The 20,778-nt window shown below is 39.7% G+C and overlaps 1 protein-coding gene across 1 annotated transcript; it reads right to left on the bottom strand.

The window, feature by feature from the left end:
* Nucleotides 1-13,468: 13,468 nt before the first annotated feature.
* On the bottom strand, nucleotides 13,469-14,407 carry LOC132226126 (olfactory receptor 6C75-like). The gene has a single exon (XM_059680987.1). The coding sequence runs from the start codon at nucleotides 14,405-14,407 to the stop codon at nucleotides 13,469-13,471; it is 939 nt and encodes a 312-aa protein (XP_059536970.1).
* Nucleotides 14,408-20,778: the final 6,371 nt, after the last annotated feature.

Below are 20,778 nucleotides of genomic sequence, written 5' to 3'. Positions count from 1 at the left end.
GTGGCCAGCGAACTAGCCCAATCAGGTACATATGTCTCCTTTTTTCCCCATTGACCCAAGAGCTCTCTATGTGGTTCACTGAGGCTGATCCCTGGCCAGCATTGCAGCTTTACTTATTCCTTTGCTCAAACCTGACTTTTTTCCATTCTTCCCAGTTACTGTTCTCAAAAGTATCTTTTAATATGTACTGCCCACTACTGGACTCTCCCACCCCGATCAAGGGCAGGCAGCCAGCCAAATAACCTACCCTCTTCCACCCAGCCCACTACACCATGATTGGCCTGCAGCTCCTCCCCCCAGCCGGCCCTGCCCTTGATTGCCCTCCACCCCAATAGGGGCGGGGCTGGCTGGCCAACCTCCTGCAGCACTTTCCCCTGCCAGCCCCATCCTCAATGGGCCCCCACCACCCTGATTGGCCTGCAGCCCCTCCACTTGGCCAGCCCCACCCCTGATCACCCCCCCACCACCACAATAGTGGGCAGGGCTGGCTGGCCAACCTCTCGCAGACCCTCCCTCAGGCAGGCCCCACGCCTTATGGGCCCCCACCACCCTGATCAGCCTGAAGCCCCTCCCCCCCGGCCAGCCCCACCCCTGATTGTCCCCCGTCCCAAAATGGCCCCTCCACCAGGCTGCTGGCCTCCTATCAGCACCCACCACCCCAATTGGGGGAAGGGTCCACTGGCCAATCACCCACGGCCCCTCTGCCCAGCCAGCCAACCTCCCTCCATTTCCTCCTCCCAACAGGTTCAGCCCCAATCTGCCCCAATTGGGGCAGGGCTGGCCAAACCCCACCCATGCACAAATTTGTGCACCGGGCCTCTAGTAATAGTAATAATAATAAATTAAAATAAAGGAAAATAATTTTCCTTTTTCTTTCTTAAGTAAAAGATAAAAAATAAAAAAGTGAAGCAGTGAAGTGTTGTTCACTTCAGCTGAGTTTTATTGTACCATGGGGGCTGGATTGAGACCCCTCTCTACTGTTCTGTCTGGCACTTCTCAGTTTTCTCTTAGGTAGTAAGCATCATGTTGAAGTTCTCAGTGATCCACTGCTACTCTGTGTCTGTCTCCACAGCCTTGGTTTCAGGCAGACAGGACCAATCTGCCCACTTTGTTTGTCTGTCTGCTTTCAGTGGTACTTACACAAGTGTCTATTTCTGACACTGGCTCTAGGTGTGGGTGTTGCTGTACTAGTTTCCGGGAGCAAATGGCCCCTCAACCCAGTCATCGAGGGCTCCCTGGGGGTATTCAGATTTTTTGTTTCCCTGCAGAGCTGGAGGATGGGTGCGGCTGCGCTGCTTGGAGGGGTCAGCTTTTCAGGAGGAAAATTGCTGCTCAGGGCTGGAGGGATTGGACTTGTCAGAGCTGGATTCCCGGTTGCCTCTCCCTGCCTTGCTCCTCAGCCTTCGCAAACCACCTTCCCCTGCACTGAAGCCTTGGTGAGTGTTTGTAATTGAAAGATCCTATGTACCGGGTTTAGTGAGTGAAAACAAGGAAAATATAAAGACAGAGCCACTGCGTGGCTATGCGCTTTTCTCCCCTCAGCACGGCCAGTGCAGAACTTCAGGCTGCCTTCCTGGGCGCAGCCTCCTATGGCTGTGGACTTAGATCTAGAGTCCCCGGCTGCCAGCAGCCCTGTGGACCCCCGTCCACAGTCGAGTGTTACGCATGTCCCCCAAGGGACGCAGACTTGATGCAGTGCAGTTTCCTTCTGACCTTCTAGTCCCAGTGGTCATGCATCTCTCACTGCAGCCCAGATCCCTGATCTTACCATTCTCCAGATGTCCTCTGTCCTTTCTGGCTACAGATTGTCTCACCAGCCATGTTTAACTCACCAATTCTGGTTGGATGTTATTCGACTTAGTTGTTTCTTCTATCTGCTCTGTGAGAAGAGGCAGGACACGTCTGACTATCAGCTGCCATTTTGTCTCCTCCCAGACAAACTTTTTAGGAGCCCAAGGCTGGGGAGGTTGGACTCTCGGTGTCCGTGGGTTTGGAGTTGAGGCAGCTGGTCCTTGGCTGGTGTGGCTGGAGGGTCCTGGGTGGTGTCCGAGGTCTCCCTGGGTGGCTGTGAGGCTGGGCTCCCAGTCACAGCCTGGGAGAGTTTGCAGTGGCAGCAGAGGCTGCCCAGCTATAGGAGCATGGTCCACCAGCCCCCCAAAGTCCCATGGAATATGTATAACTGTCCCTCACACACACAAACACACACACACACACACACCCCACATGTCCACGCACTCCCCTTTCACTCCCTCACTCCCTCATACTCTCTCCCTCACTGCCGTCCTGTCAGCCATCTGTGAATTCCCCTTCAATTCTTTTTAATAATGTCTTGTAACTTTCAGAGTATAGGTCTTCACATCCTTGTTAAGATTATTTTTAAGTGTTTTATTTTTAGTTACAATTGCAAAAATGAATTGTTTTTAAAATTTCATTTATTTTTCTGAAGTTATATTGATGTACAGGAACACAATGTCTTTTACTACATTTGTTTATTATTTCTAATAGCTTTGTGTTGGAATCTTTAGAATTTTCTATATGAAGAATCACGACATCTGTAAAAAGTGACAGTTTTACTTTTTCATTCCCAATTTGGATGCTTTTTACTTTTTTATCTTCCCTGATTGCTCTGGCCAGGACTTCCAGTACTATGTTAACAGTGAGCAAAAAGAACCCTCATGCACTGCTGGTGAAAATATAAATTGGTGTAGCCTCTATGGAAAACAGAATGGAGGTTCTTCAAAAAATTAAGAATAGAGTTATCATATGACCCAGCAACTGTTCTTCGGGGTATCTATGGAAAATATTTGAAAAAAAAATTATTCATAAAGATATATGTACCCGAATGTTTGTTGCAGCATTATACATAATGTCCAAGACATGAAAACAACTGAAGTGTCTTTCAATAGATAATTGGACAAAGATATACATAGGGAATCAGAGAGCTGGGAGTGAAGGCCACATTCCTGAGAATTTACTTAAAAAAACTCTTTTAGCCTGAGGGAAAATGCCCAGAAGAAGAGGGGAATAAAGCAAAGAGTGTTCAATATTGACTCTTTCTCTGGGATGAGTGACAGTCAAGAATGTGGTCATAGTTAGGCCAGTGTGGCTCAATACTTGAGCATCGACCCAAGCCCTGAGAGATTGCTGGTTCTATTCCATGTCAGGGAACAAACGTGATCCCTGATTGGGTGGGACTGGGGGCGTGCAGGAGGCAGCCGATTGATGTTTCTCTCTCAATGATGTTTCTATCTCTCTCTTCCTCTCCCTAAAAATCAATTTAAAATTTTTTTTTTAAAAAAAGGAACGTCATAGAATTCTCTCAGAAGGAGTTAAAAAAGGCCTATACACAGCTCAGAGGGCCTTCTACAGAGATGTGATTCTAAAGAGCTACCAAAACCTGTTCTTCTTGGAAATTTCTGTTCTTAATATGAATATTATCTCCTTTTTGGAGCAAGGGAAAGCTCCCTGGATGCTGGAGAGTGATTTGAATATAGCAAAACAAACAAACAAACAAATAACACAACAAATTAGTGATAATGAAACAAAGGTGTGAACACAGTTATGTCATCTGAAGACACCCAGGTCTATTGCCAATGTCAGACATAGGAGATTCATTATACAAAATGCTACTGGTAAGATATGAAAGCTGTGTCCTGAGAATGTATACTTAATGAAAGACTGGGAATGTGAATGGGATTGGAAAGGGCAGAAAGATGCTATGATGAACATAGTGATGCTGGGACAATTACTCATAATAAAATCCCAGATGCCAAAAGAGATCAAAGATATACATCTTAGGGAAACTATCACTTTAAAAGTTACATTTGCAAAAACTGTGTTTCTGAGCACAAAGACCCAAAACAATTTTTTAAAATATAGTTTATTGATTTTTTTACAGAGAGGAAGAGAGAGGGATAGAGAGTTAGAAACATCGATGAGAGAGAAACATCAATCAGCTGCCTCCTGCACACTCCCTACTGGGGATGTGCCCGCAACCAAAGTACATGCCCTTGAGTCTGCAGGCTGACGCTCTGTCCACTGAGCCAAACCGGTCAGGGCCCAAAACATTTTTTAAGCACACATATTCTCTTAAAGGAAATTTTGAAAGTCTGAAAAGTCATCTAGTCTGTGCAACAAATAATCATTTAGACCACTTAAAATGTAGTATCAGATTAAACAAGAGTCAAACATTTCAGAAAATCAGCAATTTAAAAATAAAGACAGAAATTCTAAAGGTGATCCATTTGAGAATCTATTAACAAGGGACTCCTTATTCTTTTACTCAGAAAAATGCCCTCCTGCCCTGATTGGTTTGTCTCATTAGAGTGTCGGCCTGCGGACTGAAGGGTCCCAGGTTCGATTCCAGTCAGGGACATGTACCTTGGTTGCTGGCACATCCCCAGTAGGAGGTGTGAAGGAGGCAGCTAATCGATGTTTCTCTCTCATCGATGTTTCTAACCCTCTATCTCTCTCCTTTCCTGTCTCTAAAAAAATCAATAAAATATATTTTTTTAAAAAATGCCCACTTTATTCCAAAGACTATAATTTTTATAAACTTGGGATGGTCTTTATACCACCATCATGATTCAGTTGGTATCATAGAATAGTTACTTGGCAATAAACATACACATTTAATGAAATTAAAGTCCCCATTAAATGAAATTAATGGCCTTTCTTTTATCAATTATTACCATCCCATGTGTAATGGAGAGAGAAGTAATCAATTCAATGAATCTTAGAAAAACTTTAAGGGTCAAATTTTAATAAATGTCTGAGAACTCACTTTTCAGAGAACCATTATAAATGTGGGAAAGTCTTTAGTCAAAGCTCAAATCTATAATTATACATCATAGTCATAGTGCAGAGAAGACAAACAAATGCATTGAATGTGACAAATCTTTGAACCAATCTTTAAATCTTAGTGATTATAAAAATATTCATACCAGGGAAGATGCTTACAAATGTAATCAATGTGTGAAAGTCTTTACCCAATTATCCAGTCACAATAAATATAAGAAAATCCATACTGCAGAGAAGCCTTACAAATGTGAAGAATGTGTCAACGTCTTTAATTAGAATTCACATCTTACTCAACATGGAAGAATTCATACCAGAAAAAACAAAGCCTTGCAAATATAGAAAATGTGGAAAAGCCTTTATTCACCATTCACAGTTTACTTGACACATGAATATTCATAATGGAGGGAAACCTTATAATTGTAAAGAATATGGGAAACCCTATTGCTGGGCCTATAGCCTCACTCAGTGTCAGAGAATGCATATTGAGGGGAAATTCTACACTCATAATACATGATAAAAGATCTTTGTCCAAAATATATACTTTGAAAAACCCCATAGCATTCATGCTGTGAAGTGACTTTAAAGGTTTTTTAAAAATGTGGGGAAATATTTACTTGAAAATAAAATCTGAAATGTTGGAGTATTCACATTAAAAAGTAGTAAGTCAATAACACTTTTCAGATATTATGCTAAATTAGAATACATAAAGAATAATCCAAAATTTTAAAACTTAGATAACAATTTTTAGTATGCTTCAAAATATTAGGAAGACAGATGTCTGGATAGCTGTAATTACTTGCAATGTATCCTTTTTATATTGATGCTATTTGGAATTATTATAAAAAAAATTAATGTGATTTTACTATGAAATCACTTGATGCTCTGTCTTTATCCCTAGTGCGTTGTGAAATCACGGGGTTGATTGTTGCTGCCTCAGAGATCTGAGAGCCCTTGTATTTTGGGAGTTGGGGGGATTCACTCACATCTATTCCCTTGAAGATTAAGGGCAATGTGATGTGCAACCTCTGAAGAAAATATAAATGAATATGATGTTTGTGGTTGACTTAAGATGTTAATGTAAGTCACCATGAAGTAGATATTCAGAGCATTGTTCCTTGCATTAATGTAAGATAGAGGAACATTTTACATTTTAAGAAAAATAATGTTGCAGTTCATTAAAATCCTGATGTATCTTCATAGTAGTTATAGATAGAAGTCATGAATATTGTCTGATGTGGTTAGAATAAATAAATGTTTAGAAATATCTTAGAAAGTATGGACAACTCATCTCTAAATGCATAAAATTGTTGTATATCCATGTTTACCAAATAATGCACCTGTCTTAAAATCATAGAAAAGCACTGCTCTCAGATCATTGTATCAGGAGGACAGGAATGCTTGAATGCTTGTAATGTGTATTTTAAAAAATGGTCATACATGGGTTTGCAATGCTTTATTTACTAGCCAATGTGTGAACTGAATATATTTTTGTTAATAAAGCTGAATGAATTTTTTAAAAAGATGTATATATGTACAATGAAATACTACTTAGCCATCAGACAAGGTGAAATATTGCCATTTGCTGTGACAGATTGGATGGATCTTGACATGAACATCCTAGGAGAAATAAGTCAGATGAAAAAAGTAAAAAACCATATGATTTCACTCATGTGTGAAATATAAAACTGAAAGCAACAAAAGAACAAACAAGACAAAAAACCAAACAAAATTATAGACATAGACAACAATATGGTGGTTACCAGAGGGAAATGGTGGTACGGAGGTAAGAAGAGGGTAAAGGCATTCAAATACATGGTGACAGAAGGAGACTTGTTTTTGGGTAGTGAACATATAATGTAATATACATGTGATGTGTCATAGAATTGTACAGTTGAAGCTCATATAATTTTATTAACAAATGTCACCCCAATACATTTAATAAAATTTAAATACCAAACAACACCAAAAGTTTTTCATTAATACGGAGGAATTTTCATAGTGTGTTTTTGGCTTACAAGCTCTTTAAACATAAAAAAGATTATAAATTAAAAACATTACAATAATCTAAGATTAATTATTATTTTAAAATATATTTTTACTAGAGGCCCAGTGCACAAAATTCATGCACTCGGGGGAGAGGGTCCCTCAGCCCAGACTGCAAGAGAGCGCAGGCCAGGCCGAGGGACCCCACAGGTGCACAATGGGGACTGGGGAGGTTGACCAGCCAGGAAGGGAACCCGGGAGGGCTCCAGAGCATGTCCCGCCCATCTCACTCAGTCCCGATTGGCCAGACCCCAGCAGCAAGCTAACCTACCCATTGGAGCATCTACCTCCTGGTGGTCAGTGCACGTCATAGCAACTGGTCAACCAGTTGATTGTCTGCCCCCTGGTGGTCAGTGCATGTCATAGTGAGTGGTTGAGCGGCCTTAGCATATCATTAGCATATTATGCTTTGATTGGTTGAATGGATGACCTGACGACCAGAAACTTAGCATATTAGTTATTTTATAGGATTATTGATACTATTACAGATAGATTAATTTATTACTAAAAGAAAGAAAAATAATTTTTATAGATTTAGTGTGGTCTAAGTGTACAGTGTTGGTAAAGTCTGCAGCAGTGTACAGTCATGTCCCAGGCCTTCACATTCACTCCTCACTCACTCACTGACTCACTCAGAGCAACTTCCAGTCCTGCAAGCTCCATTCAGACTAAGTGCCATATACAGGCGTACCATGTTTTATTTCTTATGCTGTATGTTCACTGTACTTTTTCTGTGTTTAGATTTTTAAATACACAAAAAATATTATTATGCTACAATTGCCTATAGAGTTCAGTAACATGCTGTACAAATTTGTAGTTTAGGAGCAGTAGACTGTACCATATACTTAGGTGTGTCATAGGCTATGCTATCAAGGTTTGTATAAGTGCATTCTATGATGTTCATATATTGAAATCATGTAATGCATTTTCACTATGTATTCTGTCTGAAAGTGACATATGACTGTATTTGGATATAGTATAATAAATCTGAGCATGTATATAATTAGCTGACACTTAGGATAATTAAGTTTTATTGATTAAGATTACTTGTGTTCTAAACACTTAGAAAAAATGCACTGAGCTAGCTGGTGTTAGAGTGTTTTTTATTGTATACAGGATTGGCTATTATGTTATATGAAATTATGAATTTGTTATTTTCTTTATTTGGAGACTAAGTAAGGTTCAAGAAAATGTTTATGAGAGTCAAATTGACAAGGTCTAGACTTGAGATGGTTAATTTAATTTATCAACTAGTGACCCGGTGCACAAAATTCATGCACTCAGGGAGGGGGTGATCTCTCAGCCTGGCCTGCACCCTCTCACAGTCCGGGGGCCCTCAGGTGATGTCCGACTGATGCCTTAGGCCAGCTCCCAATGGGCCTAAGCCATCAGTCAGACATCCTTGGTGCTGCAGTGGAGGTGGGAGCAGCTCCTGCCACTGTCGCTATACTCACCACTGTGCTCACCTGCTGTGAGCTTGACTTCTGGTTGAGCTGCGTTCCCCCTGTGGGAGTGCACTGACCACCAGGGGACAGCTCCTGCAGTAAGCATCTGGCCCTGGTGGTCAGTGTGCGTCATACCAACTGGCCATTGGCTATATTTTCAGCTTTAAATGGATTTGCATATTATCCTTTTATTATATAGGATTTGACTAGGGTATAGGATATGCATATTACATATTATTTCTGTGAGAGTGTTTTCAGATGTGATTAGCATTTGATTCTCTGCCTGAGTAAAACAGGTTGCCCTGACGCAAATGTGGGTGGGTGTCATCCAACCCCTGAAAACCCCAAATAGAACACAATGGCAGAGGGGTGGGTGGTATTTGCTCTCTGTTCCTGCCCTCATCTTGGACTTACACCATCAGTTCCCTGGATCTCAGAATTATATCAATACTTTCCTAGGTCTCCAGCTTGCATAGCCGATTGTGGGATTTCTTAGCCTCCATCATTAAGTGGGACAATTCCTTGTAATAAATTTCATATTGGTTCTGGTTCTCTGGAGCACCCTGATTAATACAGGCAGCATATGCTTATTTCAGATAGTGATATTTCATATGGATTAGTTCTGTGTATGAAAGATCCCATTTTATCAATACTAATCCCTTTTTCAGTAAAATTTACTGTATCTGCCATTAGTCTAGCTAGAACTTATGTTTTATGGTTAATATGTTCATGTTACATACTTTTCCATTCTGTTTTTTTTATATTAAAAGCATATCCAACTTTTTTTTTAATTGCTTAAAGTATTACAAAGAATATTACATATGTCTCCTTTATTTTTTTTTTCCTGCCCTTAACAATCCCCTGGCCTCCCCTACCCTCCAGTGTCTTATGTCCATTGGTTAAGGCATATCCAACTTAATAATTATATAATTTTATAATTCAAGTGAAAATTAGCTTGAAAAATTTCTCATCCATGAAAATTCAATATAATTATTGATATCTACCTTATTACTTTGTATCCATTTGATTGACCTATTTTTATTCCTTATATTCATTTTTAAATGCCTTCATTTGGAATAATAAACCTTTATTATTCCATTTTACCTCTATTGATTGCTTTGTTATATTTAATTATTCTTTCAGACATTACCCTAGAGATGACAGCATACATTCTTACCTTAATTAGTTTTCAGTTTATTAGAATAAAAAACCTTAGAATATTTTAGCTTAATTTATCTTTTCTTACCACTTATGTTATTGTTGTTGTGCATTTCAATTCTACATATCTCAAAATCTTCCTGAACCTATTATTTTCTTACACCATTACTATTAAATCAATATTCATTTATTTTATCTAATTTTTACAATTGCCCTTCTTGCATCTCTGTGCTGCCTTCTAACTGATATTTTTCTTTAATGACAGAACTGTTTACAACACACTTTTGAGCTACACATCTTTATTTTATTATAAATATTTTATTTGAATATTGAATTCTAGATTTTTCATTTTGTGTTATTATACATGTGTTCTGATATATTTAATTAGTTTTAAAAATTCCTAATAATTATCTTTTCAACTAAACCTTTTGTTCTATGTTTCTCTGTTCTTTGTGTCCTGTGACTGATTTTATTTTACTAAATCCCATAGTAAAGAATATGTATTCTGTGTACTTTTTATAAAAAGAATTCTGGATATTTCTCCTAACCATTTTTCCAGTACATAATCCCCTCTTCTGCTGTCAATTATTGTATGAATATTTCTTGAATTTTCAATACCAATTATTTAAGATCATTAATTTATACCTCTTTTATGAAAATGATGTTCTAATAATTTTTACAGACTGTGCTAAATGCATGTATATCTTCTTGAGTATCTTTCTATTTCTGTTATTTTCATGTTTTTTTTGTCATTTGAAACTCCTTTGGTATGCTTGTGACTTTTTTACTGTATACTCAAAACTATACAAATGTTAAAGGCTTTGGATAATGACTTATTCCCACAAATAGGATTTGATTTAATCTGGCACACAGGTACAGGCAGACATCCTTGACCAAAACAATAAATAAGATTATTCAATCTGTTTTCCTTTACAATAAACATTACCATCATTTCCTTAGTCACTTTTCTTTTAGAGCAATTAAAATGAGAAAAAAAAAAGATATTTTACTTCCCCTTATTCCAGTTTTGAAACTCTTCACTTCATGGAGAAAATTTAATTTTTTTATTTAAAATATTTTGTTTCTGTCAGTAGGAAATCCTTTAACATTTCTTGTAAGGTAGGTTTCTTGACAATGCATTCCCTTGGTTTTAATGAGTTTTTACTTCTCTTTCATCTTTGAATGTAGAATTCTAGGTTGTGACTACATACCGTTTTTGCTTGTATTGCTTCTGATGAGAAGTCAGAACTAATTGTTGTTCATGTCTATATGTCGTAAATATGTTTTTCCCCTTGCATGCCTTCAAGATTTTCTTTTTGCCTTGTTATTTTTTTTCAGCTTTAAATGGTTGTGCCTAGTTGTTTTCCTCTTTTTGTGTTGTCTCAGTTTCTTCAACTTATGTTTTGTCATTTCTCAATACTTTCAGAAGATTTTCAGCCATTTTACACACACACAGACACACACTATTGGAATTAGATGTGATCCATCAATAGGGAAAGTAAGTGAATTATAAATATAATAAAGAGAAGAGTATTGGGGATTCTAATATTCAGGAATCAAGTACAGGAGGAATCAGCAAAAAAGAGAGATAGATAGAGAGAGATAGAGATAGAGAGAGATAGAGATAGAGATAGAGATAGAGATAGAGATAGAGATAGAGATAGAGATAGAGATATTTATAAGAGAGAGAGAGAGAGAGAGAGAAAACCTCCAGGCCTAGCCAGTTTGGCTCAGTGGAAAGAGCTTTGGCCCATGGACTGAAGGGTCTGGGTTCGATTCAATTCTGGCCAATGGCACATACCTGGGTTGCAAGTGGATACCCAGCCCTGGTCAGGATGCGTTCGGGGGGAGGCAACGAATCAATATGTCCCTTTCACATGATGTTTGTCTCTCTCTCTCTCTCTCTCTCACCCCCCCCCCCCGCCCCTTCCACCCTTTCTAAGAAATCAATGGAAAAATAACCTTGGGTGAGGATTAACAAAACAAACAAACAAAAACACCTTCCATATAATCACAGAAAGCCACACAATAATATCTCATTTAATCCCCCCCAAATTGTATTAATTATAAAGGCAGTGATCAATTGTTCTAAGCAATGCTAATATTCATTACTCTGACAGTAAAAAGACGACTAATCTTGAAAGGCACTGTTTAAAAGGTTACTGAATTGGTAGCTTATAAACCAGTAAAAGAGGGCTGTGAAGAGAACGTGAAGTAAAAGGTGATGAGGGCAATAACAGCTAAATGAAGGCAAGGATGATACTTTACAAAATCAGATTTCTAAATAAGCAAGAAAATATATTTATTAGGAATGGAATATTTCAAGTATTTTGATCAAAATGGAAAACAGACTTTAGTGTTTAGTAAATAACATCATAAATAATGAAAAATTCCAGTAAATTAAATAAGAAAAAAGGACACGCATAACTAAAATTTTCAAATTATGACTGACTAACTTAAAATTAGAGATTTTTTAGACAATCTGATTATAGTGATTTTGCCATGTTGGGAAATAGAGAGCACTAAAGACGATCAATATATTCTAAAACATAGGAACTTACATTTGAGATATTCACACATTTCTGCCTAGAACTTACACTTATGGGAGAATTATCTGTATGTTTTACAGACTCTAATCACATGCCAAGACGATTTCACCTTAAAAAATATTGGTGATCCTGCCGGAGCCGGTTTGGCTCAGTGGATAGAGCGTCGGCCTGCGGACTGGGGGGTCCCGGGTTCGATTCCAGTCAAGGGCATGTACCTGGGTTGCAGACACATTCCCAGTAGGGGATGTGTGAGAGGCAGCTGATCGATGTTTCTCTCTCATCAATGTTTCTAACTCTCTATCTCTCTCCCTTCCTCTCTGTAAAAAATCAATAGAATATATATTTTTAAAAAAATATATTGGTGATCCTTATTAAAAGTCACAAACATCCTCTAAGGTAAATAACTTAAAGAGGGCAGACATTTAAATGCATATTAAGTAAAGCATTTCAGAATAGCTCAGTGATGAATTATCTGTTATATGTCAATCAGGATGAGTTCGCTTAACTCATCCTGATTGACATATAACAGAATCAAAATTAATCAGAATAGTAAGAGAAACTCAGGTTTTATTTTTATTAGTTTGGCTCAAATTATACATACGTATTTTTTTCTCATTTCCTTGCTCTTAAAATTTCTAAAAGTTTGATAATGTTTTAGAATTATTAAATCTACTTTATCAAAATGGATATAAAACAAAATTATGATGAAAAAATATAATAAATTGTTTAAGTAACCATTTTCCTTGAAATCATATTCATGACCTAAATATATATTAAGATCCTGTTCATTCTACAAATGCTACATAAATTTATATAATTGTCTACTCAATTATATACTATATGTGGTTTTCTTCCTGCCTGCTTTATTTTATTTCTTTGCTATTTTTTCAATATTTCTTATGAATAACTAGTTTTTATAAAATGTATTGTAAAATAACAATCATATTTTTAATTAACAAACATTTTCAAAGATGAGCATCAACACTATTGCAAATCTGTTTCCTTTTCATTATTTTAAATAGAATGTGCACCAATAAATCAGTAGTATTACAGAAAATATAAATGAATATTAGTTTTAAATAAGTTACCAATGATCACAAATAAAGGACAGTAACAAACTTTGCATTGCATGATACATAAAACAGAATTCAAATTAAATATTACTTCATAGTTTGATTAATTGGAATTGAAAAATAGAAAAAGACAGATTAAAAATTTAGCTCAATTTTATTTACAGATCCAGAAGAAAAGAAAATGAGATCAGAAAAAAATGTCTCTATTGAAGAAAATAAAGAAAATTAATGTAGAACAACGATTTCTGTGAAAATAAAGCTTCAAAGAGATAAAGGTAAACATCCTAGAAAAGAACGGGGAAAGAAGGAGAACTATGCCCTCGAAGGTACTATTAGATATACTGTTATTATTAAGGGCTCCATTGTTCATTTATTTTACATAGACAGTGCAATAGGACATTCATTTCTTTGTGAAAAAAATAACCCTGTGGATCATAATCATGAAGGCTTTTTTCACCTGTTGGTTCCGTAAAGTGTAGATGAAAGGGTTCAAAAGTGGCGCAACTGAAGTATTGAGCACAGAAATTCCCTTGGAAAAAGATACCTTTTGTTTGACTGATGGATTAACATACATGAAAATACAGCTGCCATAAGAAAGTGATATCACAATCATGTGAGAAGAACATGTCGAAAACGCTTTTTTCCTCTGACTAATTGAAGGGAATTTTAAAATGGTCAAGGCAATATAGGTATATGATATTATAACCATTATCAACGTGATCAAAAGTGTCACCAAAGCAGAGATGAATCCCATCAGCTCAAGAGTCCGTGTGTCTGTGCAGGAGATCTGCATAACAGGAGTAGAGTCACAGTAGAAATGCTCAATAATATTGGAGGCACAGAAGTCAAGGTCCAGGCCCAAGATGAGTGGTGGAAAGATGACAAAAAAACCAGCCAGCCAACAACTGAGGACAAGCTGTCTGCAGATTTTATTGTTCATGATGACTGTGTAATGCAGGGGCTTACAGATGGCAACATAGCGGTCATAGGACATAGCAGCCAGCAAGTAAAATTCAGATGCTCCAAAAAGGAAGGCAAAAAACATCTGAGTGGCACAACAATTATAGGAAATGGTTTTGTCCCCTGTTGCCATAGTAAGCAAAAATTTAGGAATGCATGTACTGGTATAGGAAATTTCCAAAAAGGAAAAGTTCCGAAGGAAAAAATACATGGGGGTCTTGAGGTGAATATCCAGCAGGGTGAGTGTAATGATGATCAGATTGCCAGTGATGCTTAGCATGTAAATGAGAAGCAGGAAGATGAATAACACAACTTTCCATTGTGGGTCATCAGTCAAACCTGCTAGGATAAACACTGTAATTCTCGTGTTATTTCCCATTGCTATACTTGCTATATCTGAATACAGAAAAAAAAGAAAATGATGTTCCCAATGGAAAAATAACCATGATAATTAATGTTGAAAGTACAGTTAGCAAAGTGATGTTTCAGATAGAAAAATACATTTCTCTTTTATGTTTTTAAAATTTTGTTTTTTGGGGGATTTTTGGGCAGGAAGGTTTGCAGGAAAAAAAGTAGTTAAAACTGCAGTGGAAAATTGTACTAGAGAATAACCTATATAGCAATAGTAATTGTTGATTTTTTTTTATGTGGGTAAATTAGAGGGATTAGAGGAGATTTTCAAAGCAAAGTAAAATGTTTTTTTCTCTTATTAATATTCAAGAGTCAGAGTGGCATGCCATTTCCTGTCTGAATAAAGTTTTCATCCTAGAACCAAAATGATGTCACTACAAGCTCATAATTTGCGCCCAACACACGTACCACAAACCTAGCCATCATCAATAAACAGGGCTAGTATACATTTACTATTTTACTCTACAAAGGAAATTCATATGCCTGATTCTTATCTCATTTATTTTCATGGTTAATGAGATCCAATTTCAGGTAAGTGATTTGGAGGTATTGGGGGAAAATATTCTGTTCTCAAGAGTATTTCCATCCCCTCGATCTCTGTTGCAACCAAGCACTTACCAATTTGTACCCTGAAGCAAAATCAGCAAGTACAGTCTGGTAATGTCAGTCTGTGTAAAAAGAAACTGCAGTTTTGTGAGAATAAGGAATATAAAAGCTGAGAGAAATAGCCCAGGCTGGGTGGGTCAGTTGGTTAGAGTGCTATCTTAATACACCTAGGTTGAGGGTTCAGTCGCCAGTCAGGGCACATAGAAGAATCAACCAAGGAATGCATAAATATGTGGAACAACAAATCATTGTTTTTTCCCCTCAAAACAATTTTTAAAATTTTCATTAAAAAAAGAAACAGAGAGAAGTATACAAATATGGATTCATGAAATCATATGAGATGAAAGGAGTAAAGAGAAAGAAAAGGACAAAGATAACGCTTTATGGAAGCCTAGAACAGTAAGAAGGGTTTTTGAGAGCTAGGATAGTGAATTTGAGAGGAAAAGTAAAAAGAAGATTGAAAATATGTAAATTAGTAAGAAGAAATTGTAAAGAGGAACTAGTTACCAATGCAACTTCTCTCCATCTGCTTGCCTTTCTTATACTTACCTTTTTGTTCTCTAAAATACAGACTGAAACATAAACAGTTTTGAGATCATCATAGCCTAAAAGAGAAGAGAATTATTTGGCAAATTTCAAACACATAATAAACCACAGAATAGTGTGACACAAATTTTAAAATGTGTATATTTTCTTATCATAAGAATATTCAAATGTTTGCAAACACACAGTTAAAGAAATACCTATAGATAGCTGGTCTCAACATGAGGCATATATTAAGTGAGACAGACTGTTCAGGTTTGCACAGCTAGTAAGTTCGACAGCAGCATTAAGATTTCCAAAGTTGCCTCCTTAAAAGTACAGCATTTTGTATCACATACTATGGGCCAGAGAATAGCTTATTTCTTTAAAATAAAAAAGTTTAACAATATCTCTTAGGAAAATTTCTTTCCTCAGTATCTTCATCCTCTAACACATAAAATGATTAAGGTCTTATGGTAAAATAATGTTTTCTGTTTGAGAATACAAAAATTATTATTTCTAACTTATTTAAAACATGTATTATCATTAAAAAAAGCATATCTAGAAATAAAAATAATCTTTTAAGGACAAATAAGTGTTAGTTCCAATAATATCTATCTGAGTTCACAGGAGGAAAGTTAGATTTAAAGTTAGGTCTTAGAATATAAAAAATGAGAGAAGGTATTCATTCATTAGAGAGGAAACAGAGTAAAGTGAAGAGTACATGCATGATTTCATTAAAAGAAATTATTAGAGTTTTATTATCAAAATCATGTGTGTTTAATATATAGACATTTATGAGTGAACACAAAGTATTCTTTCTCCCTGGACATTTCTTGCACATTCAGATAATTGTGAAGCTGCCTGCTATAAAATGTTTCTCATTTACACAACTTACCATAATGGCAACACTGTGGGAAAGTTATATGTAAATCACCCAAATAAGAATTTTGTCATGTCGAATCATTTCTTTGTCCAACTTCAACAATTGTGCACACCAACTTTCTCCCAACACACACTGTAACATAAACAACAACAAAGTTGACAAATTGAAACCATTAGAAGTCAGGCCTATGAATGCAGATATATTTCTTTGTATTAGATACTGTCAATATTAGATAGATTTCAAAAGGAAAAAGGATTTCAATAGTAAATGTTCATTATATTTCATTTGTCTTCTTCACCATTTTCCCTATGTTAAAGTTTAAAAGGTTGGTGAAATAAAGTTAAAGGTGAAAATAGAACAAATGTGAGATAAAATATATCTAACAGGAAACATTGTTGTTACTTTTGAGAAATATTGTTTTCATCTTTTTGAGTCTACCCAGAACACTTAAAAATTCAAACAACTTTTAAAATAAGATATACTCACAAATTTATTCAGACATAAAAGTCTCTGTTTCAATATTTAGATCTCTTATCATCAGCTGAACAGAACACACCAATGTTCCATTTTTTAAATGGATTTCACTCTATTCTACAATCTATGATTGTTTTTAGCCCCTACTTTGGAAAGAGTTTGATTTACTATTTTATTACAAATTTTTAGGCAGTGAATCAAATTTTCCCATTATGTGTTGAATATTCTAAGTATTATAGACTAATTAACACTTGATCCCATTAGTATTTATGCTTTCCTACTTTAAAGGGAAATTATCTAGATTACAAAGAATTCTCATGTGGATATGAGATTTTTGAACATTTCCCAAAGCAAATCAATTTATATGTTGTTATAGAAGTGTTCTCCCCAGGCACTAAATTACTTTTAAAGTATAAATATATATTTTAAAAAATTAGTTTTTAGTATGTCTCCAGATAATTCGGTAAAAATTTCCCTAATATATGTGTGACCTACCACACATTTGTGTCTTGAAATCCCCGCTAAAGGTCTGAAAGAAAAAATAAAGTTTATATTAGTTAGTAATAAAATGTGGGAATATAAGATGGACAATTTAGCCTGGTAGGAAATATTGTATCTCAAGCTAAGTGCACCATCCTATCTAATAATAGACAAAGATTGAAATTAACCGTACCTCTGCTACACTTCCCATTGGCTAATCAGCGAGATATGCAAATTAACCGCCAACAAAGATGGCAGTCAGCAGCCACGAAGCTGAAGCGAACAGAAGGCTTGCTTGCTCCAGGGATGGAGGAAGCCAAGCTTCCTCCCAGCTGCGGCCGGGCTCTGAGCTCCACTCTAAGCAACAACGTTGCAATTATAAAAGCTAAACAAACCCCAGATACCTCCTTTCAGCAGGCCTTAGCCTCAGAGCTGGAGTGGCAACAAAGTTTCATTTTTAGAAGGTAAATAAATCCCAGAATTAAAAAAGAAAAAAGAAAAAAAGGAGAATCTGGGAGCTTCATTCGCTGGAAGGCTTGACCAGCCTGAAAACCCTCAGCCCCTCATCCAGACTGGCCAGGCACCCCAGTGCGGACACACACTCTAAAGGGGATGCGGGCAGCCTGAAAACAGCCATCAGCCCCTCCTCCAAGCTGGCTAGGCACCCTAGTTGGGACCCCCATTCAAAAGGGGGTGCAAGCAGCCTGAAAACAGCCATCAACCCCTCATCCAGGCTGGCCAGGCACTGCAGTGGGGACTCCCAACCTAACGGGGCTATGACCAGCAGCAAACAGCCATCAGTCCCTCACCCAGGATGGCCAGACAGCCCAGTGGGACCCCCACCCTTATCCGGGACACCCTTAAGGGTAAACCAGCCAGCCCCCACCCGTACACCAGGCCTCTATCCTATATAGTAAAAGGGTAATATGCAAACTGACCCTAACAGCAGAAAGACTGGGAATGACTGGTCACTATGACACACACTGACCACCAGGGGGCAGACGCTCAATGCAGGAGCTGCCCTCTGGTGGTCAGTGCGCTCCCACAGGGGGAGCTCTGCTCAGCCACAAGCCAGGCTGATGGTTGCCAGTACAGCGGTGGTGGTGGGAGCCTCTCCTGCCTCCTCAGCAGCACTAAGGATGTCCGACTGCAGCTTAGGCCTGCTCCCCGCTGGCAAGTGGACATCCCCTGTGGGCTGCCGGGCTGCCAGAGAGATGCCTATTTGGCAGCTTAGGCACAATCCCCCATGGAGCAGGCCTAAGCCAGCAGGTGGTTATCCCCCAAGGGGTCCCAGACTGTGAGAGGGCACAGCCATGCAGAGGGACCTCCCCCTGAGTGCACAAATTTTTGTGCCCTGGGCCTCTAGTCTAATCTAATAAAAGAGAAACATGGTAATTGGCGTACAACCGCTACCCTTCCCATTGGCTAATCAGGGAGATATGCAAATTAACTGTCAGCCAAGATGGCGGCCGGCAGCCAGGCAGCTTGAAATTAACATAAGGCTTGCTTGCTTCAGTGACATAGGACTCCAATGTTCGTTCCCCGACTGCCGCTGCAGGCCTCTGAGCCTGCAGTTTAAAAAACATTGTAACGAATATAGAAGGTAAACAAAACCTCAGAAACCAGCTTTCAACGAGCTGGGATCTCAGAGCTGGAGTCAAAGCTGGAGTTATACATTGTTTCGATTACCTACTTTCAGCAGCAGAGGCCTAAGAGCTGGAGCCTCAGAGCTAAAGCTGGCCCAGAATTAAAAAAACGAAAAAGAAAAAAGGAGCAGTTGGGTGCTTCCGTCACCCGCCAGCCTGAAAACAGCCCTCAGCCCCTCACCCAGACTGGCCAGGCACCCCAGTGGTGACCCCCACCCTGAAGGGTGTGTGACCAGCTGCAAGTAGCCCTCAGCCCCTCACCCAGGCTGGCCAGGCACCCCAGTGGGGACCCCAACCCTGAAGGGTGTGTGGCCAGTTGCAAACAGCCCTCAGCCCCTCAGCCAGGCTGGCCAGGCACCCCAGTGGGGACCCCAACCCTGAAGGGTATGTGACAAGCTGCAAACAGCCATCATCCCCTCACCCAGGCTGGCCAGGCACCCCAGTGGGGACACCCACCCTGATCCAGAACACCCTTCAGGGCAAACCAGCCAGCCCCACCCATGCACCAGGCTTCTATTCTATATAGTAAAAGGGTAATATGCCTCCCAGCACCAGGATCAGCGGAGCCGAGAGGCCTCCCGGCACCGGGATTAGCGTGACACGGGGTAGCGCCCAAACCCCCTGATCACCCTGCGGCTCTGTGTGACAGGGGGTGGGGCCACAATCTCCCTATCCGCCCTGCTCTGTTCATGACAGGGGAAGGCGCCCCAACCTCCTGATCAGCCCTGCTCTGTGCCTGATACGGGGGAGCTCCCAACCTCTGATCGCCCTGTGGCTCTGTGTGTGACAGGTTTTGGCGCCTCAACCCCCTGATCAGCCCTGCTCTGTGTGTGACAGGGTAGAGCCATAACCTCCCCATCAGCCCTGCCCTGAGTGTGAGAGTGGCGGCACCCCAACCTCCTGACCCGCCCTGCTCTGTGGGTGACAGGGGGCGGTGCCCCAACTCCCCTATTGGCCCTACTCTCTGAGTGACAGGGGGGAGCTCCTCAACCCCCTGATGGGCCCTGCTCTGTGTGTGACAGGGGGTGGCACCGCAACCTCCCCATCGACCCTGCCTTGAGTGTGATAGGGGGCGGTGCCCCAACCCCCCAATTGGCCCTACCCTGAGTGTGACTGGGGGTGGCATCGCAACCTCCTGATCCACCCTGCTCTGTGCATGACAGGGGGCATCCCCCCAACTCCCCAATCGGCCCTGCTCTGAGCCCGACCAGGGGCTGCACCTAGGGATTGGGCCTGCCCTCTGCCACCCGGGAGCAGGCCTAAGCCAGCAGGGCGTTATCTCCCGAGGGGTCCCAGACTGCGAGAGGGCACAGGCCAGGCTGAGGGGTCCCCCCCTTCCTCCCAAGTGCACAAATTTTTGTGCACCGGGCCTCTAGTAATATATAAAAAGCCAGGGGCCGTCACAACCTAAACTATCAGATGGACTACCGAACAGCAGACTGCATGGGGTGACCAGGCTGGCAGTGAGAGACAACCGAACGACTGAACAGCAGGGTGTGTGGGGCAACCAGGTCAGTAGGGGGGGCAGTAAGGGGCAACCAGGCTGGCGGGGGGACATTTGGGGGCTACCAGGCCAGAAGGGAGGGCAGTTGGGGGTGACCAGGCTGGAAGAAAGGGGATGTTGGAGACAACCAGGCCATTTGGGTGGGCAGTAAGGGGCGACCAGGCTGGTGAGGGTGGCAGTTGAGGGTGACCAAGCCAGCAGAGGGGGGTGGTTTGGGGTGA

The sequence above is a fragment of the Myotis daubentonii genome, chromosome 2 (genome assembly GCF_963259705.1).
Source record: "Myotis daubentonii chromosome 2, mMyoDau2.1, whole genome shotgun sequence".
NCBI lineage: Eukaryota > Metazoa > Chordata > Mammalia > Chiroptera > Vespertilionidae > Myotis > Myotis daubentonii.
This window is presented reverse-complemented; position numbering and strand designations above follow the sequence as displayed.